Source organism: Taudactylus pleione, unplaced genomic scaffold, assembly GCF_031769625.1.
Source record: "Taudactylus pleione unplaced genomic scaffold, aTauple2 ptg000279l, whole genome shotgun sequence".
Taxonomy (NCBI): domain Eukaryota; kingdom Metazoa; phylum Chordata; class Amphibia; order Anura; family Myobatrachidae; genus Taudactylus; species Taudactylus pleione.
In genome coordinates, this window is record NW_028284681.1 from 1,834,361 (window position 1) to 1,854,518 (window position 20,158).

The 20,158-nt window shown below is 41.7% G+C and overlaps 1 protein-coding gene across 3 annotated transcripts in view; it reads right to left on the bottom strand.

Moving 5' to 3' along the window:
- PLTP (phospholipid transfer protein) overlaps nt 1-20,158 on the bottom strand; it is a 61,459-nt gene that overhangs the window by 10,212 nt on the left and 31,089 nt on the right. For all 3 annotated transcript variants that reach the window (XM_088481922.1, XM_088481923.1, XM_088481924.1), the window contains 8 exons: nt 13,884-14,008; nt 13,348-13,447; nt 12,143-12,271; nt 11,860-12,015; nt 11,297-11,360; nt 7,826-7,889; nt 4,735-4,826; nt 190-366 (listed from right to left, as the gene is read on the bottom strand). In XM_088481922.1, coding sequence (XP_088338048.1) covers nt 190-366; nt 4,735-4,826; nt 7,826-7,889; nt 11,297-11,360; nt 11,860-12,015; nt 12,143-12,271; nt 13,348-13,447; nt 13,884-13,995 — 894 coding nt within the window. In that variant the 5' untranslated portion in view covers nt 13,996-14,008. The remainder of the gene's footprint in view (nt 1-189; nt 367-4,734; nt 4,827-7,825; nt 7,890-11,296; nt 11,361-11,859; nt 12,016-12,142; nt 12,272-13,347; nt 13,448-13,883; nt 14,009-20,158) is intronic.

Sequence of the window (20,158 nt, forward strand, 5' to 3'; positions counted from 1 at the left end):
GAATTATACAGGCACCTGTTGTGCCTGTATAATTCATCCGAGAGTGCCGCACCTTTCTGGAACTATATATAAATATAAGGGACAGAGGTGTAGTCACAGGGAAAGGGAAACATAGGAGGGAATAGTCAGAATGGAAAAAAAAATAAAAAGGCAACCGCTAGTAAAATCATATAGAGCAATCACACTTACCTGTTCATGAGAAATTTCCAAACTGAGCACATCTGATTTATAGTATGCATACATTGCCGAATCAAAGAAATACTCAGAGAGTGCAATGTATACCATGCGTTCCTTCTGCTTTATGTGCAGTGCTGGGGACGTGTTAGGGATTGTATCATTCTTTGCAGATAATGGAAAGAACATGCCCTGAAAATAATGGAAAAAAGCTTGAGTAGAATGTTTGGGAATCATACTCTGCCATTGTGCAGTGCACTGTGTGTGCTCTGCTGTGCAGACACCATAAGCCCAGAGCTATAGGGATGTTACATTTTACCTCTAGTACACACAGCTGCATCCACTGCGAGCGAGGGTGATGCAGTTAGATTGCCTGGTGGCATCATAGAGATCATTGTATTCTATAGTAAATGTTAGTACTGTCCTCACTAAAGAGCAGGACACCCCTAACATAGTACATAGTACATTTCCGGTATGCTATGCTCTTAGTAAGTACAGAACAGGTGTTCTCAATAGAGATTAATGATATCTTATCATAGCAGCGGTTCTACAGCAATGACTGAATGATAAAGTGCTGTGGTTTATGTAGAAGGGTTTTCATTGTGTGGTCAAGTAGATTTGGCTTCCAGAGAATGTCTAACCAAAAGCTAGAAGACATTAGAGTGGGGCATGGTCATTGGTCACAGAACAGAAACGTTAGTATGTGCTGGGAGGAGAGGGGAACCCATTACCCGAATACAACCGGGGCTCAAGATAGTTCTAATTTGCCAATGGCACTGCAATAAGTTACTTACCATGGCAATGCACTAATACAGGGGGCCCTAAAAAAGTTTCTGTCTCAGGTCCCCTAGAAAAATTAACAAAGCTTTTTTAGTCTTAAACCTATTACACATTCCCAACATAAGTTCATGTTCTAAATTAAAACTTACACCAACAATTAAAACTGTGGGGGAGATATATCAAATTTTGGAGACAAAGGGGGTCATTCAGACCCGGTCGTTAGCGCCGATGCGCTCGGACCGTGTCGATGGCCCCCCACAGAGCATGTGCATGACGGCGCCGTCATGCGCATGCGTGAGACCCGCTACGACCGACAGCGCCGGTCGTAGCGGGTCTCGATCCAAAGGGGGCGAGCTGTCGATGTTGATTGACAGCTCGCCCCGTTTGGAAGGCAGGCCGGGAGTTCCCATGGGAACGCCTACCGTTTGGGGGCGGCCCCACTGACATCACTAGTGATGTCAGTGGAGAGCTTCCGGCTCAGACAGAGCCGAAAGCTCTCCGGGGCTTACGACAAGGGAGACCCTACCCTAGGGTCTCGTCGTAAGCCCCAATGGTCGCGATGGTCTTGACCATCGCGACCATCACCTTAGGCGGTCGTAAGGCTGTGGGTGTTAACCCACAGCCTTACCACCGCAAAGGAGGACGTCTTGAAAATTCAAGAGGTCCTCCCCTCATTCAGACCGACCGCACGCTCTGTGCGACCGGCTCTGAATGAGGTCCAAAGTACCAACCAATCAGCATCTAACTTATTTTTTTAGCACAGCTTGTAAAGTGACAGGAGCTGTTCGGTTGGAACTTTCTCTCAATTTGGTAAATCTCTCAACTTATTAGCTGATCTCCTGACATTTACAACCAAGTTCTAACAGAACGCAGATATTGGATCTTTAAATTCCAAAAAATGTAAACTCACAAAATGTAACCGGTATTATAAGTGTAAAAAAAGAACATTCTTTCGGTGGGATGTATCAAGTATCGCATGTGCTTTGTGAGACATCCTGCCCTCTATTGCATGCATACTGTACCAGCGTTTATTAACAGAGGTATGCATGATTATTTACAGTACCTTTTGGGACAATACCTCTGATGCAAAGTACGGACTTCCAGGTCTATAACCCGGGAGTCCTAATGCACATGTGCGGCCCTCGTCCAGCTGAAAAGGACTCATTACAGTAAGAAGCCCATAGGCTTCTATAGGCAACGGACAACGTGGCATTACCTGCAGACCATTTTATTGCATACAGGGAACCATATGTACTGCAGTAAACCTCCTAAAACTGCAGAGGTGCGACTGCATTTTTTAGATTGATACATTCCGCCCTTTGTTCTGTACTCCTAGTCTCTTGAGAAAACTTGATACATAATTTTTGTAGGCATTATCAGAAGATTATTATGTAGCATGGGAAAATATGGGAAAGTTAATTACACCTTTAACCTGAGTCACTAAAGCTATGTTACTAATGGTCCCTTTCTTGGATGGATGGATATTTTTTCTAAATAATCTAAATCGCCCTATGTATTCTTCCTTCCAAACTGTTCCTCCTTTGGGTCGGATGTTTAGATCTATAATGAACATTTAAATGCATGTTGGCGTATTTTTGAATTTTGTTGCCCTCCTATTACACTGCATTATGGAGTTGTGTGCTAATTTGTATTAAAATGTCTGCACAGAGCCCGTGTTTGTACATAAAACACAAACAAAAGGTGTGACAAGTCTGAATTGCCATCTGGAATGTTATAAGTGTTTATTAAGGTATATAAACACCTGAGGGGCGGATGCAAAGGTGAGCACAAGTCGGTCGTAATTGTTCCCACATTACATGCATGGCATGTATACATATATTTGCCCGTACACAGCTCTGCAACCAGACCGTCCATATCCATACTCTTGGTGTCATACCTGTAATTATTATCAGGGTGCACTTGCACCAATTCTACTAGGCACAAAATATCCATCTGAAACAGGCATATTTATTTACTCATACACACAACTCTGCAGAGGCAGCAACTTCAAAGATATACTGAAGAATTTAGGGCCTGATTCAGAGTTGGGAATAGAGTAAGATTGCGCAAGTAACTGTGCATCTTGGTAAAACAATGCAGCACTGCAGGTGGGGCAGATTTAACGTGTGCAGAGAGATTTCGATTTGGGAGGGATGTGCCCGCACTGAAATCTTAATTGCAGTGTAAAAATAAAGCTGTCCAGCATTTGTGGGCTACATGCAAAAGCAGGGAATGGGATTGAAATGCCGACGGCTGTGTAGCCGCCGATTCAAATCCCGACAGCGCTAGCCCGACGCGGAGGAAATCCTGAAAGCGGAGGTAATTAATCTAACCCTCCCCTCTCCCCCGCTAACCCTCCTTCAGGGGTGCCTAACCCTAACCTTCCCCCCAGTGTCTAACCCAAACCTTCCCCCGTTAGTTCCATAAACCTAACCCTCCCGGGGACGTCCATAACCCTAGCCCCCCCCCTAATGCCTAAACCTAACCCCTCCTTTCCCTAGCCTAACCCCAGGTCCCCCTGGGGGGGTCCCTAAACCTAACCCCCCCCATCCCCGGCTACATCGCTACTTACCTCCGGTGCTAAACGATCGGTCAGGCATCCTGTCTGGTCCCGGCATCGGGATTAACATAGGCGTCTGTATTTCGATACCTATGTTAAATCCCCTGCCGGTATTGTAGTGTCAGGATTGAGACCGGCGGCCATGCGTTCCCTGGTCTCATAACTACATCCCTAAACGCAGCCAGTATTTACCCTGTATGTATTTGCTCCCTCTGCATCGCAATATGGTTTGTCCAGGTATACAGTTACTTGCTATTGCTTACTCTATTCCCAACTCTGAATCAGGCCCTTTGTGCGAAAAAACAGCATTAGAGCACAGTTACTCATACTCTGCTGCAAGTAGATTTGTTACTGGGCTGCATATTTCTTGACATTGTTGCAGTTGCGTATGCTTGGCTCCAGAGCATATGTTGTGCAAAATACAGAGACTGTCTTTAATACATGTATTATTAGCTTTACATGTTATAATAATTTGGAACATGTTTCTAGGCCGAAATGCAACATTGCAGTGCAAAGCTCGTCATATTATAAATTTGCTGATTATACATACTACACACTTGCAGGGCTGTAAGACATGTGCCATGGTGCAGGGCACGAGACGTCTGTCAATTTTCGGTTTATGATAATTCTCACTTGTAGCTTCTTCTTCTTGGATATCCTGGCTGCCCCTGTCTCCTCCCTGTCCGACTCCCCCTCAATCTGGCCACCTCCCCAAGCACCATGAATAACATCCTTTTTATTTAACACACACATTTCAAAATACTGTAATACCCGACACTCAAACCCATCACCTCTCACATGGCAGTCAGACACCTTACACATGGAAGTATCTGCACCTGCAGTAAAAGCCTGCCAATTCTAGTTATATGAAACACAATATACTTTTGCAAAAAATAATCAGCATTGCAGTTGAGCAGATCTATGTAGTGTGTGGCTACACCAGTCTAGTTGCGCTTGTCCCTGTAATTTGGTGCACTAACAGTCTGAATAATTGTCTGGTAAGTACTGTATCTGGCTCCCCTATTTGAATTTTGGACTGCGCTGCACCCCCACTTCTGGAGCCGCCACTGGACGTGAGCACACAGAAAGCAGGCGGTGAAGTGTAACATGCCTCTATATAACACAACTTGTTGTACGTTGCCATGGGGGCCAAATTGGTTAATCTTTGTGGCCTAAACAAATATGTCTATTGACAAAGCCACTGTACACGTTACTCCTACCCGAAAATCCATGTCCAGGCTGTCCTCCGACACATCAGGGTCAGTCAGGAGAGAATAGTCAATGCCTATGTAATCATCTACTGGATTCTTCACTGAAAGACCAGAATTAACATCATGAATATTTTGAGAATTCCATAGGGGTCATTTATGAATAACAAAATGGCAACTCCGCAGTGCAAGAGCAGCTTTTAAACCACCCTGCGCAAAGGTTTACAGAGTTGAAAACCGATGTTTGCAGATGAAGTGGGCGAAGTGAAGTAGGCTGACTTTGATATTTATTTTTCAATAGATTTTCACATTACTGCATTGTGCTTAGGGCGTTAGATTGGGGCAAATGGAAGACATCCATTGCACCTATAGTAGTTACTACCGTGCAGATATGTATACATTAAATTGGAATTAAAATGACATTGAGACAATGGCGTTGGTTTTTCTGGAAAGTCGAGGAAATGCAAATAAAGTGCACACAAAGTTTTATTTTCTACTTTCTATGGTCTACTTGCCAAGATTGATAATTGCAGTTAATAGTTTAGTAATTCTATACTAGTTGGGATACCCAGCACTGCCCGGGTTGAAGACTGGTTCTTAAAAGGTGTCAAATTACTGATTTCTGCACTTTTTATTAATGGTCGAAAATGATAGCAAGCAAGTGATTTTCAGCAAATTAAAGTCTTTCCAGCATTTTGGGGTGCAGAAAAATATCTGTATATTTCTCATTTTCTTTACTCTGCAACCTAGTAGCTTACACAAGTCATTCATTGGATTGTACTGTCTTATGCTTCCCTAATTGTTTTTAAACACGTTCACAATGAAAATCCTTTATATGTATTGATTAATGGACATTGCTAATGATAAGCAAATGTCCATTCTCCGTATCAAGTCACTGATATTTTAACTAAAACTTACCTGTTAACTATGGCTGGTGTTTGGTGTGGGAATGGCCAGTCATTGCTTAGGCCAAGGGTGTTCAACATGTGGCCCTCTATCTGTGGAACTACACATGCCAGCATGCCCTGCCACAGGTTTGCGATTAGGTATAGCTAAAACTGTGGCAGGACATGCTGGGATGTGTAGTTCCACACCGCTGGAGTTTGGACACCCAGGTTTAGGCACTCCAACTGCAAAAATATGTATTATAATTAAGTAATGCTTCGTTTTAAAATGAACTCTCCGATCCCTGCCCTTTTTATTGCTTCTGCCGCGGTTCTTATACAGCGATCAGTGTTCATTGATCATTGGCTGATAACTGCATGGAGTGGCTGTCAAAGTTCACTGCAGGCAAAGGAGCAACTAAATTGGCTGCAGAGTGTGCAGTACACCTGGGCCCAGGGTGGCCCACACCGCACACCATGTACCTATTTCATATGACACAGGATTATTTTTATGTGCAGAAGTCTTGTACAGTGCCAGAGTCTTTGCGAGGTACTGCGTCTGCACCGTACATCTTCACAGGGGCTACCTCCAGTCTTAAAACACAAGGTAGGGTATAGCTCATTCAGCCATTAGACTGATAGCTGCTGAGCGAGGGACCCAGCAGGTAGAACAGAAAGAAGCAAGATGAAGGTGGCACCTGGGATGAGCCGGACAGTGTTTGTGCAGAGGGATGATGACAACAGTTAGAAATACCTGAAATCAGTGGCATCACACCCGCCGAGGGGCGACACCAAGGTGCAGACTCCCCCCTCAGTGACAGGAGCCAGGTGCTGCACTGTAGCAGTAAGTGCAGCACTCAGCTTCTGATTGTTAGGGAGCCGGCACTGCAAACAGGGCAGTCCGCACCTCCCGGAACCCCCCACCCCAGTAATCACCATGGGGGTTCGGTCCACGAGACCCCTTCCCTGACCGGCGCACCCCCTTTTCGTCGCCACACGGCTCCGCTGCACACACAGCATCCCTTTGCGCACCAGGTGGCACCACGGGGAGGGATAGCTCTTATCAGATTTAGGGCCGTATTCAATTAGAAGCGAAAAGTCAGTTGCTGGAGTTTGCCGTCTTCGCCGGTTTTGGGTGCGAAAAAGTATCGCGCTCGTCCCCGCTTATCCCTGTATTCAATTCCAAATCGCCGAAAATGGGACCCGGCGAAACTGAAATCGGCGAAAGGTTCTGTCAGTTTTGGGGAAATCAGCCTGACACCCCCCAAAAGATGCACTGACATGGAGGCTCACTATGGGTATCCCTGAATAGCCCTGCTAAAGGTATTTGGAGTCGTTAAATGGTCTCAATAGGGGCTATTTAGCGTCTTTCAGCAAGTGGTGAAGAATAGCATTTTACAACTTTTTTGGGGGAAAATAAGTATTCCCATCAAATTTGGGGTACATGAAAATGGGTGCAAGCATATTTTAAAGTTGCTAAAGTCAAGCATTAAAAAGCGCCAAAAAACGCACCTTCAGCAAACGCCTGCAATCCAAAAAACACCTCTCCCATACTTGCAGGCCCCCCCAAAGGCTATTTTGCTAGTTTTTGAATTTGTACCCCCACTTTAATTTTTTTTTTACACAATTTGCGTCAAGGGGGTGTACAAAGGGTACAGGGTGGTTTCCGCACCTCTGCATCCCAAAACCCCAATTCTGCCCTTTTTTCCGCTGGGTATTCATAGGCGAAACTTATTCGCCCATTGCGTTTTCACACTGACGAAAAGGCGCTGAAATTGAATACGGGGATAAATGAAATCGGCGAAAATGACGTCATTGGCGAAAAAGTATCGCGGAAACTGACTTTTCGTTTCTATTTGAATACAGCCCTTAGTGCCAAATATGGCTCTACATGTCATAATTTACATGCATTTCAGACATATCAACAAATTAGACATAACTCCACTTATTAGACTTGGAACCAGATATACTATTGTACATCTGACTTGGCAAAATATATGGTTCTACATATTATATTAAATTACATATAACTCAGTATATTATGTACGTTTTATGCTTGGCACCAAATATTGCTCAGCAAATTATATCTGACAGCTAATACAGTATGGCTCCACTGTGTATTTAGTAGCAGACATGGCTGGGCACATCAGACTACTAGGCATCAAATATGATTTAGATTTGTATTATAATTAGCTTCGTATAAAACCCAAGACACTCACCAGGTATAGTGTGGAGCAGAGAGTTTAGCAGCACCATCCCTGCATGTCTGAGTGCTGGACAGATCTGTAACAAGAATCATGTAATGTGGAAACAGGTCTGCATTCCATTATATATTTAAAAAATAATATGTGAAAGATTATTAAAAGACAGCTAACCAGAATATTCAGGTAGGTCATTAAAAAAAAAATTCTTAGGACATTCAGAAATATATATGTATATGTATAAGGCATTTCTGAGTGACTCTAGAAGAGAATGGGATGTAGATGGCTTCCCGGCTCCAGAGTCCTGACACCTCGACGGTAAGTATTAGGTTTAGGGATCAAGGTTAGGTGGGGGGGGGGGAAGTGGTTAGGATTAGGCTGCTGGAAAGTTGGATAAGGGATACTTGGACATTCTGCCAGGAATCTGACTGTTGAGATGCCGCTGATTCTGACCGCCAGCATCCCGACGGCCAGGAACCCATACCCAGCCCCTTGAAATAAATAGATTTGCATTTTAGGAGTAGTGATTCTACTGTGACATTTGTCCTAAGCAAAAAGCAAAAGACTAACGGGAAGATTTATCAAGCCTTAGGGGTCTAAGGCTCAATGTACGAAGCCTTGGAGAGAGATAAAGTACCAACCAATCAGCTCCTGTCACTTTACTGGCTGTGTTTGAAAAATGACAGGAGCTGATTGGTCGGTACTTTATCTCACTCCAAGGCTTAGTACATAGACCCCTTAGAGAGTGATAAAGTAGAGAAGTTGCCCAAAGCAACCAATAAGCTTCTAAAGGCCATTTTACAGGCTATGCTAGAAAAATGACAGAAGCCGAATGGTTGCTATGAGCAACTTCTCCACTTTCTCTTTCTCCAAGGGCCAAATGTAATAGGGTGAGAGTTTAGCAGTAAACTCTGCCAATGTCCGATAACATACAAACTTGCATGTTTTTAGACAAAAAAAACAAAAAAACTGAAGGTGCCTACACCCATAGCGATGTGCTCACATCCCACAATGTGTACGATTTCCCCCTGGACTCTCCCCGGTAGTCGTGGGCACGATTTGGTCTGAAAAAGCTGCCAATTTGACACACAATCTATTGTGCCTCATAAACTATCCAGTGCATAATGACTTGAGATTGTTAGATCTGGCCAACAGCACGGCAGATCTGAAGATGCGATGTGCGACCTGCGGGGACACGCATTGCATCGTGATCGTGAGTGGGGACTCACGATTTGGGCATATTTTACATGATCTGTTGTTCCGATACATCGGAATCGGCGAGACCGGGTAAAATATCGCCATGTGTGTAGGCACCTTCACGATGTAAACTCTCATCCAGATGTTTTCCCATTTTGAAGATAAAACATGACCAATGTGATAGTTTACTGCTAAACTCACATTTTCTAAACGCTCACCCTATTACATTTGGCCCCAAGAATTGAAACATCTCCCCATTAGCGGTTAATTTACTAAATGACGGCTTTGAAAAAAAAAATGTAAAAAAGATGTACTGCACTTATTATTGCTATTTTAAATTCTGGGGCCAAAAATGTTGTTTAGTACATAAACCCCTTAGTCACTGACTTTTTATTGTGCAGGTTATTGTTGGATGAAGCAGCACCCAATAAGCAGCAGGGGCTGGCAATTTTAGACTGTCACTTGGGGGACATGTAACTAGTAGATGGCCCATGGAAAAGCAGCATCACTTCATTATAGCAATGTGTTGAAGCCATTAGACATAATTCATTACCCAGCTGTGGAGATGTTCATATAGGATGTCTATAGATTCTTGAACAGGTTTGACAAATCTGTTCTACGCCATGGAGTTTTTTACATTTTAAAAAGATTATAAAGAGGAAAAAAAATTCAGGATAGTCGAACAAGATGGAGCATGGGTAAACCAGTTTAATATTCAAGATTCTCAAAAAAAACCCCACTCAAATATTTCATAACAATCTTCAAATACAGTATTGCTCAAAGTTTTAATTCATTAAAAATCCTTATTTTACGCCTAATGCGCGAGGTTGACTGGGGAAAGGATTTGGGCAGGCCCCCAGATGCAGTTTCTACTCATCTCAAAGAACATTCCTATTAGCTCTATTATAGGTGGCATTTTGTTCCATCGAGACTCCAGAGACTGCTTGGCACAGCTTTCCCTCAGGGTTGGAGAGGTTGTGATGAATTAGGCCACATCCTGCATATCTAGAAGACCTGCCTAAAATTGCAAAATGTTGGGATAATATGGTCTCTTTCATATCTAATTTTAGCCTGTTTCTAAAGATCCAGGGTCCTTTCTTTTATGCTCATCAATTGAACGTCTGCCCAGCCCAAGCCTTTTAAAATCATTGAAAATTGATCAACATTGATTTTGTTTCTGGGGCTAAATCACACATTTATTAACAGACAAGTTTTGTTACGTATTAGTAAATGTGCGATTTAGCTCCAGAAGCCAAGCATCTATGTTAATCAATTTTATTCAATTTTAAATCGATTAAAATCAACCTTTAGTAAATATACCCTCTAATATCTGTACTGTTTAATTTGTAAATAAAATCGTAGTCAATTTTTTATTAATAAAAAAAAAAAAAAAAAGTATAATTTAGGGCTTTTCACATTATTTAAAAAAAAACAACAAACCCCCCCCCCCACTAATTTTAGCACAAAAGGCACATTTTGAACCCACAGATTAAATCGAGTTATACTGATGGCTGTAATGCAAACATGTTGAGGGCCTCCGAACTGGTGCAATATGATCACATTTCAAACCAGTTTGAATGTTTTCTACATCCCTGTATGTAAACATATTTTTCCTAATGCCCCATTTATTGCCAGCCCTCCTCTTATATTATGCCTAGTATTAATAGTATGTGTTCTTCAAGCATATTACTATTTATAGTAAATAGAAAAAAAATAGCATGCATCAAGGCATCGGTTTCAATAGTTTTTGCAGCACTTCTACATTATGTAGATAAAAGTGATTGTTCTGTTTGCTGTCAGTGTCCAATCAGATTTTATTGACGTCAGTACTTTGTAGGTCCACCATGTGCAGTGAGTACGGCAGACACCCTTCTTGGCAAACTGTCCACAAGTTCCTGGATAACAGCAGACGGTATGTTTTGCCATTCCGCCTTAAGTACAGTGACACCGAAGAAGGTAGAGTCAGCCTAGAACACACCCATCGCTCTAATTCGTCCCAGAGGTTAATGGGGTTAAGATCTGGACTCTGAGCTGGTCAGTCCATCTGGGTTACCAAATTTTCTGTATACCAGTCCAGCATCGCCCTGGACACATGCCAGGTGGCATGGTCATCCTGATAAAAACATTTGTTTCCGTAGAACTGCCACAATGTAGGGAGCACAGAGTTATTGAGAACATCTCTATACTTTACAGAGTTAATGTGACCATGCATTACAACTAGTGAAACCATGCCAAACCAGCTGAAACTTTGGGTGTCCAATCACTTTTGTCTACATAGTGGACCTACTGTACCTGCTTGTTTAGGAGGAATCTCATTCCTGTTGTTATGAATGAAGCAAGAAATTCATACACTGTCCTGCAATGATGAGAAGAAACAAGTGAAGACAGGAGGGTAGATAAGACAAAGATCTGTAGGAATAAATATGCCCGCCTTACTACCACTCATGAGTAGAGATAGCAGGGGGTATGTGGATACAGGGAAGAGCCGTAGTAGAGAAGAGCACTATTATTATATACAGTATTAGAGAAATCTATTCTCCTATGCCTCAATAATGTTCACTGGTTCCTGGTGAATTGATAGGGTGCATATTTATGAATATTGTTTCAGAATACAAAATAGATTAACTAAACTAGTCACACACTGTAAAGTTAAAGGTATAATTTATTATGACTTCAGATCCATATGATCCTTGAAATCACATCAAGAGATCGTGCCTGTGTATGTAGTTAGCAGAATATATAAGTGAATAAAGAGGATATAGATGAGATTTAAGGAGATGCAATAATAATGTAATACATAAATCACGGCAGCAATATTAAAGAAAGTACTTGGATAATAGTGGTAGTTATCTCACTTGAGTGTGCCACTGAATCCAGCCTGCATCCTTTCGATAGATGCCTCGCATGACATGTTAGCAATCTTTAGTCGTCCTTTTGAATCACGGGCAAGATCCACATCTGTTTTAATGTGTACTCCCTCTGCTGAGGCATTGATCATCCCCACATCATAGCTGTGGGATAAATAATGATACTAAACTGCATTTCTAAGTACTGAAACTCCATTGCAAAAAGCCTGGTGGCTAATTATTAGCGCAGAGAGGAGCATACGGATAATACAACAATGAGGAAAATACTTACAAGAGCCAGTAGAGAAGTTTTCTCTGGAAGTTGAGACTGATAGATGCATTATTTATGTCCAACACCAACTGCTTGTCTGGCTGAAACCACAATGCGGACTGCGACAGTTGTAAATGTGTAACACGGACACTGCAAGAGACAATACCAGGTAACACACATCTGTGAGCCAGTGCTTAGATAGCAACCATTGGGCCAATTTTGATTCCTAGTACCAAATCAATTTCCAATGTTGCTAGTTTGGGAGTCCTGAATTGTAACTGAATCCCAGGAGATTAAATTATTAGGAATTTTATGGTAAGTGGAGTTGCTTAGAGTTCATTTAAAATGTCATAAAAAAAAAAAAAAACCTTAAAAAATAGTAAGTTAAGGTTACCACATTTTGGGGTCTATTTGGGTGAAGATAAAGTGGAGGGAGATAAAGTACCAGCCAACCAGCCTATGACATGGAAGTTAGGAGGTGATTGGCTGGTACTTTATCTCTGTTCACTTGATCTCCATCCAAGGTTTGGTAAGTAGACCCCTTAGATTTCAAAACAACTTATTTTACACAAAACTTTTGTCTAAAATAAGGAATAGTTTAGAGTATGAACAACTTTTTGTCTTTCGCTGGATGAGATACCAGTTCAACTAGGTGGGGAGTGCACCTTCCTCTGCAGAGACCCCTCCCCCCCACAACAAGATGACCTTTATTTTGTATAAAGTTGATGGTAATCGCTAGTCTTCTTATACTGTCAATGATGAGTACTATTTGCATTTTGTAGGTGCATTTGATGGGAAAGAAGCACACTTTTATGAGCCCAAATACTAAAAAAAAAAAAGCATTTCTATTATTAAAACAAAAGGAGTAACTGTGCACCTGGACAAACCAGGTTGCAAAGCAAGGGGTGTAAATACAATTATTTATTTACTTTACATGTAGGGCAAATACGGGCTGCTTTTACATGTAGCCCACAAATACTGGGCAGCTTTATTTTTACACCATAATAAAGATTTGAAACAAATCCCTCCCAAATCTAAATTTCTATACACCTCTTAAATCTACCCCATCTGCAGTGCACCATAGTTTCTCCAAGCAGTGCGGTTACTCCCTTTTACTCTTGCAAAAAAAAAAAAAATCACTGTTTTTGTGAATAAAAGAGAAAAAAAAAAAAATCAATGGTCATATTGCCATGGAAATGAACATGCGAAGCACTGTGTATACTCACTCACTGATGCTGTAGCTGAACCTCCCCTCTTTCCCATTCAAATCTGGAATTGTGATATTCTCCAACTCCTGTTCCACAAACTTCAGTCCCTCTTGTTTCACTGGTCACAAGAAACGACTGCTCAGTCCATACTCACACACATGTTAAGCCACACGTATTCTAACTTAAACATACACTTATTATACCAAATGCTATGGTTTTCTCTTCTGTCATTTCCAGTATGAAAGGTTTTTGTGGTTTGTATTTATTCTTCTTTTTAATTATATATTTATTTAATAGCTAAATCAGAACCGCTGAATAGTAATTATTTTATTTAATAATAGTAATTATTTTCTCTCATGTATCAATGTCACTTCTAAATTCAATACTTGGATTTTTTGTGGCTGGATTGTAAGTGTAAATAATACTAATTATTATTATTATTAATAATAATCTTACCACCTATCATATATCATTTCATATTGTACCATGGCATCTTAGCTACATGTCCATGATAGTCACCAGAAGAACTGTCAGGCTTTACAATCTCTACTCACCAAACTGGAGCCCCTTAGAGGTTATCCTTATTCTGCAACCTGGATTCTGGGAGGAGGACTTTGACACCACAAATGGAATAGCAAGTAACAGAAGGTACACTGACATAGCCATTGTCCTTTACAATCTGAAAGACAAGGCATGTAGAAGAAACGATAAGCAAAAGCAACTAACAATTAATATATTTGCAAAAATATGTGCCAAACATAATGGCACGCATGACAGACCAAGAACGTCAATCAATTCTTCCTCAAAAAACAAAGATAGTCTACAGACAAACCCCAACGTTCGGCATAGATCTTATACGAAGCCACCTCAAGGAAGAATAAAAGACAAGCACCTGGCTACCGACAAACACCTCAGGTTTCCGGAAGAATTAATGGCCACTTTTACAATATCAAGAATCAGAAGGAAAATCATAGCATCCCGGTACATTTTAAAAAAGACATGCAAGTAACCCTGCAACCCTGATCTTTACAGACCTTAAAAAAAATTAAAGCACCATGGAGGGGAGGAGATTTTACAAGTATACTAACTTAAGAAGAAACCAAGACAATCTACGAGCCGGACACCTTAGCTCCGAAGGGGCTGAACATTGATTTTGAAATTACTCTCCTTATCTAGCTCCGGCACAGCCTTTTGCACACAAAGATTTATACAACCCACCACCTTTACAAGGCGTCACTTGTGTAGTTAAATATAAATAAATTTTTGGAACCATCGAGCCCCTACACTGATGTAAAAGGGATATATATACACAACACAAGGATAGAACTCGTACAAATACAAGTTGTTTCTACGATACGTACATCAATATTTTTAGTAGGGCATACTATTACATATATTTACTATTTATTATATTGTATCTATTTATTATTGCTCCATTTTAATTAATCTACTTATTTTCTATTATTCTCATTTATTTGTATACGATCTGCACATAAACCAACGACAGCACAAATATGGAATATATCCCCCCTCCATCATACTACATTAGAACTATGGATCTTATGTACAATAAATTGTCTTCTAAGGGGTCAAAATACTATATCCAAGGATAATAGCCATCTTAAGTTGGTACACCCATCGTGCCCAATTTCCATGTAATTGTTACACTCTCCAATCCCGAAGTATACATCAATAATCACTACACCTCCAACCCAACATGTTTTATTCCCGTAGATTAGTGTTTATATAATTTGTCTGTAACTGTCAGTAGATACGTAATCCTCTATACCTATATGTAAGTCTTTATGCTATATATGCAGTCTCTAAACCACTCAACTTTATATATTTACGAATATCCACCATGGGCATCAGATCCCCAATGAACAGATTTAAACAGATGCAATCTATTAAACACCAGTCCCTCTGCTAAGATAACGTCAATGATCATTAGAATAAAAAGATGTGTATACAGACATAGGATTATCCCTTTGAGCCTGACCAAGCTTGTTGTGACAAGCGAAACGCGTTGCAACTTGGGAATCGGAAGCATGCAGCAATTACCTTCTACAGTGTATGAGAGTTTGCCGGCGGACACCCGTACACCATTCCAGCCCTCTGTCTACCAAGGGAATCGTGACCTCCTTGGATGATAATATAAAGGAGGATGGACACCAGGATAAGGAGCAAAACAAGCAGGGGAAACTACATGCAGCAGGACCAGGTGAGTAAAATGCTCAAGGCATATCACTATTACCCTGCTGCAATATCCCTGTCTAATTAGTTATACCACTGCACTGTGATACTTATCACACTGGATTTAGAAAACATTGGTCCTTACCTTGGTGCACAAAGCATTTGCATATCCATCAAACTTTATTTTGCGTGCAACACAACAAGGATATCTGTGCATCCTGACCTGTTGAATGTTCTTTGCAGTGTGGTGCATATATTATTATCTTCCTAAGGAACAGCTACAACAGTTCTGCATATATCTTTACATTATACTGCCGATTCTCATTGTTTGCATATTGTTAAGTGTTAGTATACCGGTATTAGGCACAATTTAATTGTATTTAATTTATTTTTTTTGTTTAGGTAGTACTACAGAACACTACGCTTCTTTCTGTATATAACATATATAACTGTGGCCAGAGCCCGACCACACGTGGCTAAAATCGCCACCCCGGGACGAAAGGGGTTAACCCTCATTGCACGGCACCATCTTTAAAGGGACAATCTAGGCGCAGGATGCCATGTACTGTAGATTTAAGGGTGATATTGCATTTTATTATTTAAAGTGCTGTGCACAGTTTTGAAATTGGGGAAACATGTTTGAATGTACAGGCTATGATCTTGTAGAAATGTAACTGGTATTGACATTTGGAGACAAACTGCTGTTTAGACATCCTCACCTAGGGATAGATATGGTAATGGCCCTAGCCTGGCAGTGGAGGGTTGATGTTGACTGAACAAGCCTTTTCTTTGAAATACAGGCTAGGAAGGCTCCTGTGTGTCTCTGTGTATAATACTCAGCAAGTTGGGGAAAACAATTTGGTTGTGTTTAAGACGCTCTAATTGGACTGAACTTCCTAAGAACTGGGAGGTGTTAACACAGGTAATGCCATACTGGTTTTATGCATTGTTCCTCGTATTTGAAAGAATGAATGCAATTTATCAGTTCCTGTGAAAAATTATATTTACCATTTGAGAGAGAGTTTATCCTAAGTTTGTGTGTTTTAGGAAAGCCAAAATGTTTTTGGGTGGTAAGGAAGAAATTTAGTTAATTTCTGTGAAATGTAATATATTTTTATTTATGTTTTGCGAGACAGCATGATTGGCTATAAGGAACCCAGGGTGGACTTACCCCCTGTGGTAATGTGTATTGGAATGGCATAAAAGAAGGGCATGTGAGCCCTGTGTGCGTACATCTTTGTATATCTTTTGAAGATCAAGACTGCTGGAAGCAGTAGCGGCTCTTGGCACGGGCAAGCCAGGCCATCGCCCGGAGCGCCATTGTATCCGGCGGGCGGAAAAAACGCCCACCCTCCCTCCCAGCGCTATCTATTCAGGGGGAGGAAGCGGAGGAGGGAAGGTGCGGTAACACAGGACGGACCTGGGCACAGCAAAGCCTAGCGCCGGCCCTGGCTGGAAGATCTCTGTATGCTGTACCCCCTTGATGCTAAGGGGAAGGGTAATTTTAAAGACCATTGAATAATAAACATCTTTTCCGTACGACTGCATCTGCATCTTGCGACCAACAGAATTGCGCAAAACACTATTCTGTTCTCCGACTGTTCTGGATTGAGCCAAGTGTCTCTAAAGCTCCCTCTGCTAACTACCAGGCAGAGCCTGGTCCACTGCGAGGGATCAGTGAATATCAGCCGACACAAACAGGAGGTGTGGCCACAGCTAGTCAACGCATGCAAAGCAGTAAGCTGTTCCAAACGCCGATGGGAGGAGTTTGGTGGTGGCAGCGACATACATACCCTGCGCAGTGGGTGGAGTCAGTGACAGGCGGTCACTTATGGTAAGCGGGAATCCCTGATACCCCGAGACCCAGTGGGGATCAAACCCAATCTGTGATCGGGAGTGGAGGCTGAGGCCGTCCAGTCACAATCTTTTACTATGTACATAACTATTCCTTATCAGACATAAAAATATACAAAAAAAAGGGTTTTATTTTGGCCTTAATAAAATTGCTATATTATATACTGTAAATATATATAATAAAAAAGTTTTAGGCAGCACACAAAACTTAATCAAGGGTGCCAGGATCACATAATTTATAGCAGTTGGTCCTGAGTGGACAAAATCCAGCACACCTCTTTAGAAATAGTTAGAAAAAAAACTTTTATTATTTAAAATGTTACCATCAGGGTATAATGACAAGCCATAAAGCCATAGTAAAAAATGTAATACTCAACACATATTATTGATAAGCAGCCTTCACAGGGCCCAGGGAGCCAAGCTCTGAACCCATATTAGCTAACCGAGCTACCAGCATAGCTATCTTTTCCTTATCTTCATACTATGAATCTCTATCCAGTAATGATACTGGATCAGAACCTCTATATACCCCTGCCTATACCTTCTAATATCCTACCTATAAACCTCTAAGGATGACGCTAATTTGCGTACGCAGTCATACAGTAAATAAAGACTTAAGACCTGGAATCTGTGGTTCCAAAGCACAAGTATTATTCAGGTAAAAGTACAGTCAGTTACACGCTATTGATCCATACACAATTCGGCGCAAAGGAATTATACAGACCCAAGTACAGTATACATACGCAGCGCTTTCTGGTCCAGATGTTAGGCATCAGCAAGAAACCCCTCGTCCCTCAGCGTTCAGCAAGAAGACTAAGAACCCAGTGTTGGAGCACACATTTATACCCCCCCAGAATAGACAGGACAATAGAGAAGTTTGTTGTTTATGCCATTGGCTCCCATGGGGGAAGCATCTGTTACAGAGCGTTTAACAGGCTGGTTCAAATAGACTCAACCCAGCCTCCAACAACTGGGGGTCTCTGCCCTCCCACCCCATGCAATCATCCTAACAGTTGTTCATATAATATACATTTTGTTGCTTGAAGTCTCTGCGGTCCATAAGTTGAGAATGCATGATGTGATCTCCACACCGATAATACCGGAATTCTGTTGAAAGAGTACGCATCAATACGAAACCAAACACGGCTTTCTTAGCATGTATAAAACCTTAGTTATCAAATATCTTTATTTCACAGCATTTATACTAACTGAACAAACTTAAATCTTATACCTTAAAGCTTATTAAACCTTTTATGTGGATATGTAATGTGTGAGTATGCAGGATTTGATATAAAGACGCTAGTTAACTTGGGGCAGATGCGTGCGCATGAAGCTAATAAAACAGTGTTTTCACACAAGGTCTTATGCATTCGCTAATACGTGACTAGTTAACAGAGCAATTGTGTGTATTAATGTGTGTATGAGGAATAGTGCACTTAAATCTCACTTACTAAGTGAACACCTAGCAGTGTTGAATGCTGAGCCTTATAGTTCCACATGCCCCTTCTCTCAGCAGCCCCCACCTTTCCCAGGCTCAAAAGAAAAGGCCCTTTATTCTCCCAGACTCTTGTGTGAATACAAATTAGCCCAGCTACAAGACCCAGACCTAAGATAACACTCTTGGCTTTGAAGTTATTTCATTGCAGGAAGCCTGCTAATGTAAGGTGTGTATTCTAGCCGGGCCACCTGGAGTGAGAGCAGACGTTATCCAGGAAGCTTATCTACACAAGCTAGTTGTCACGTGGCCATTTGCTCTGTTCAGCTAATGCAATCCAATTTTGACATACTGTAAAGCCATTTCTGAAATATATCCTTTATAATACGTAAAGTCATGAAATGGGCTTTTGGTGAATCGCCGTAACTTATGGCGATGGTCACAGATGCATTCGCATGATGCTAATAGTATTATCGCCACATGTACTAAAGTGTGAGTTTATCTAAAATGGCGCTTAGGCAGCCATTTCGCAAAATGGCATCTTGCGGCCAGTTGCAAGATGGTGTCGCTGCGATTCAATTTTAAACTGATCTTGTCTCAGCCAATAATCCAGTTTCGACAGCAGGTAACAGCCATAATTGTCAGCTGTTTGTTATACTCAGTAATACATATATTAGAATAATGCCACCATAAATTGCAGTCTCCTTGCTCAGCAAAGCTATCAGTAACTGAAAAACTGACTGCCAGAGCAGTAAGGGCAAGATTTTCGCATAGATAGTTATACGGAGGGCTAGATTCAGATAAAATTGAGAAGGTGGCTAAAAACGCTGGTAGTGCTGTTACACGGCGTGTGCTAGATCGCTCGTATTTTGCATGCTGGTGATTTCTCTACTAACTGTTACAAGTTGCACTTACGACTTGTTCCTATCCAGCAATGTTCCTCCTTCTGGCAGTATTGTTCCTGGTGCCGTTCCGTTGGTTGCTAGGCGATCCAGACGCCGCAGGATGGCACGTGTTATCCACAACATGGTATGATTGGTTCCAGCTCCTAATTGTGCACACAGACCATTTGCTGCCTCTTGCCAATTATAGCGTTCCTTGTGGATCTCTTGGCTCTGCTGCATGGTCAGCGTTATTATTCTGGTTGTTGTGAATCCTTCTCCACTGGCTCTCTAGCTGCTCCATCAGCCTCCAAGCTGCTACTGGCTCCCTAGCCACTCCACCTGCTCTCTAGCTGCTCAGCCTCTAAGCTGCTACCGGCTCCCTAGCCGCTCCACCAGCTCTCTAGCTGCTCAGTCTGCCTCCAAGCTGCTACCGACTCTCAAAGCCGCACCATCGGCTCTAGTT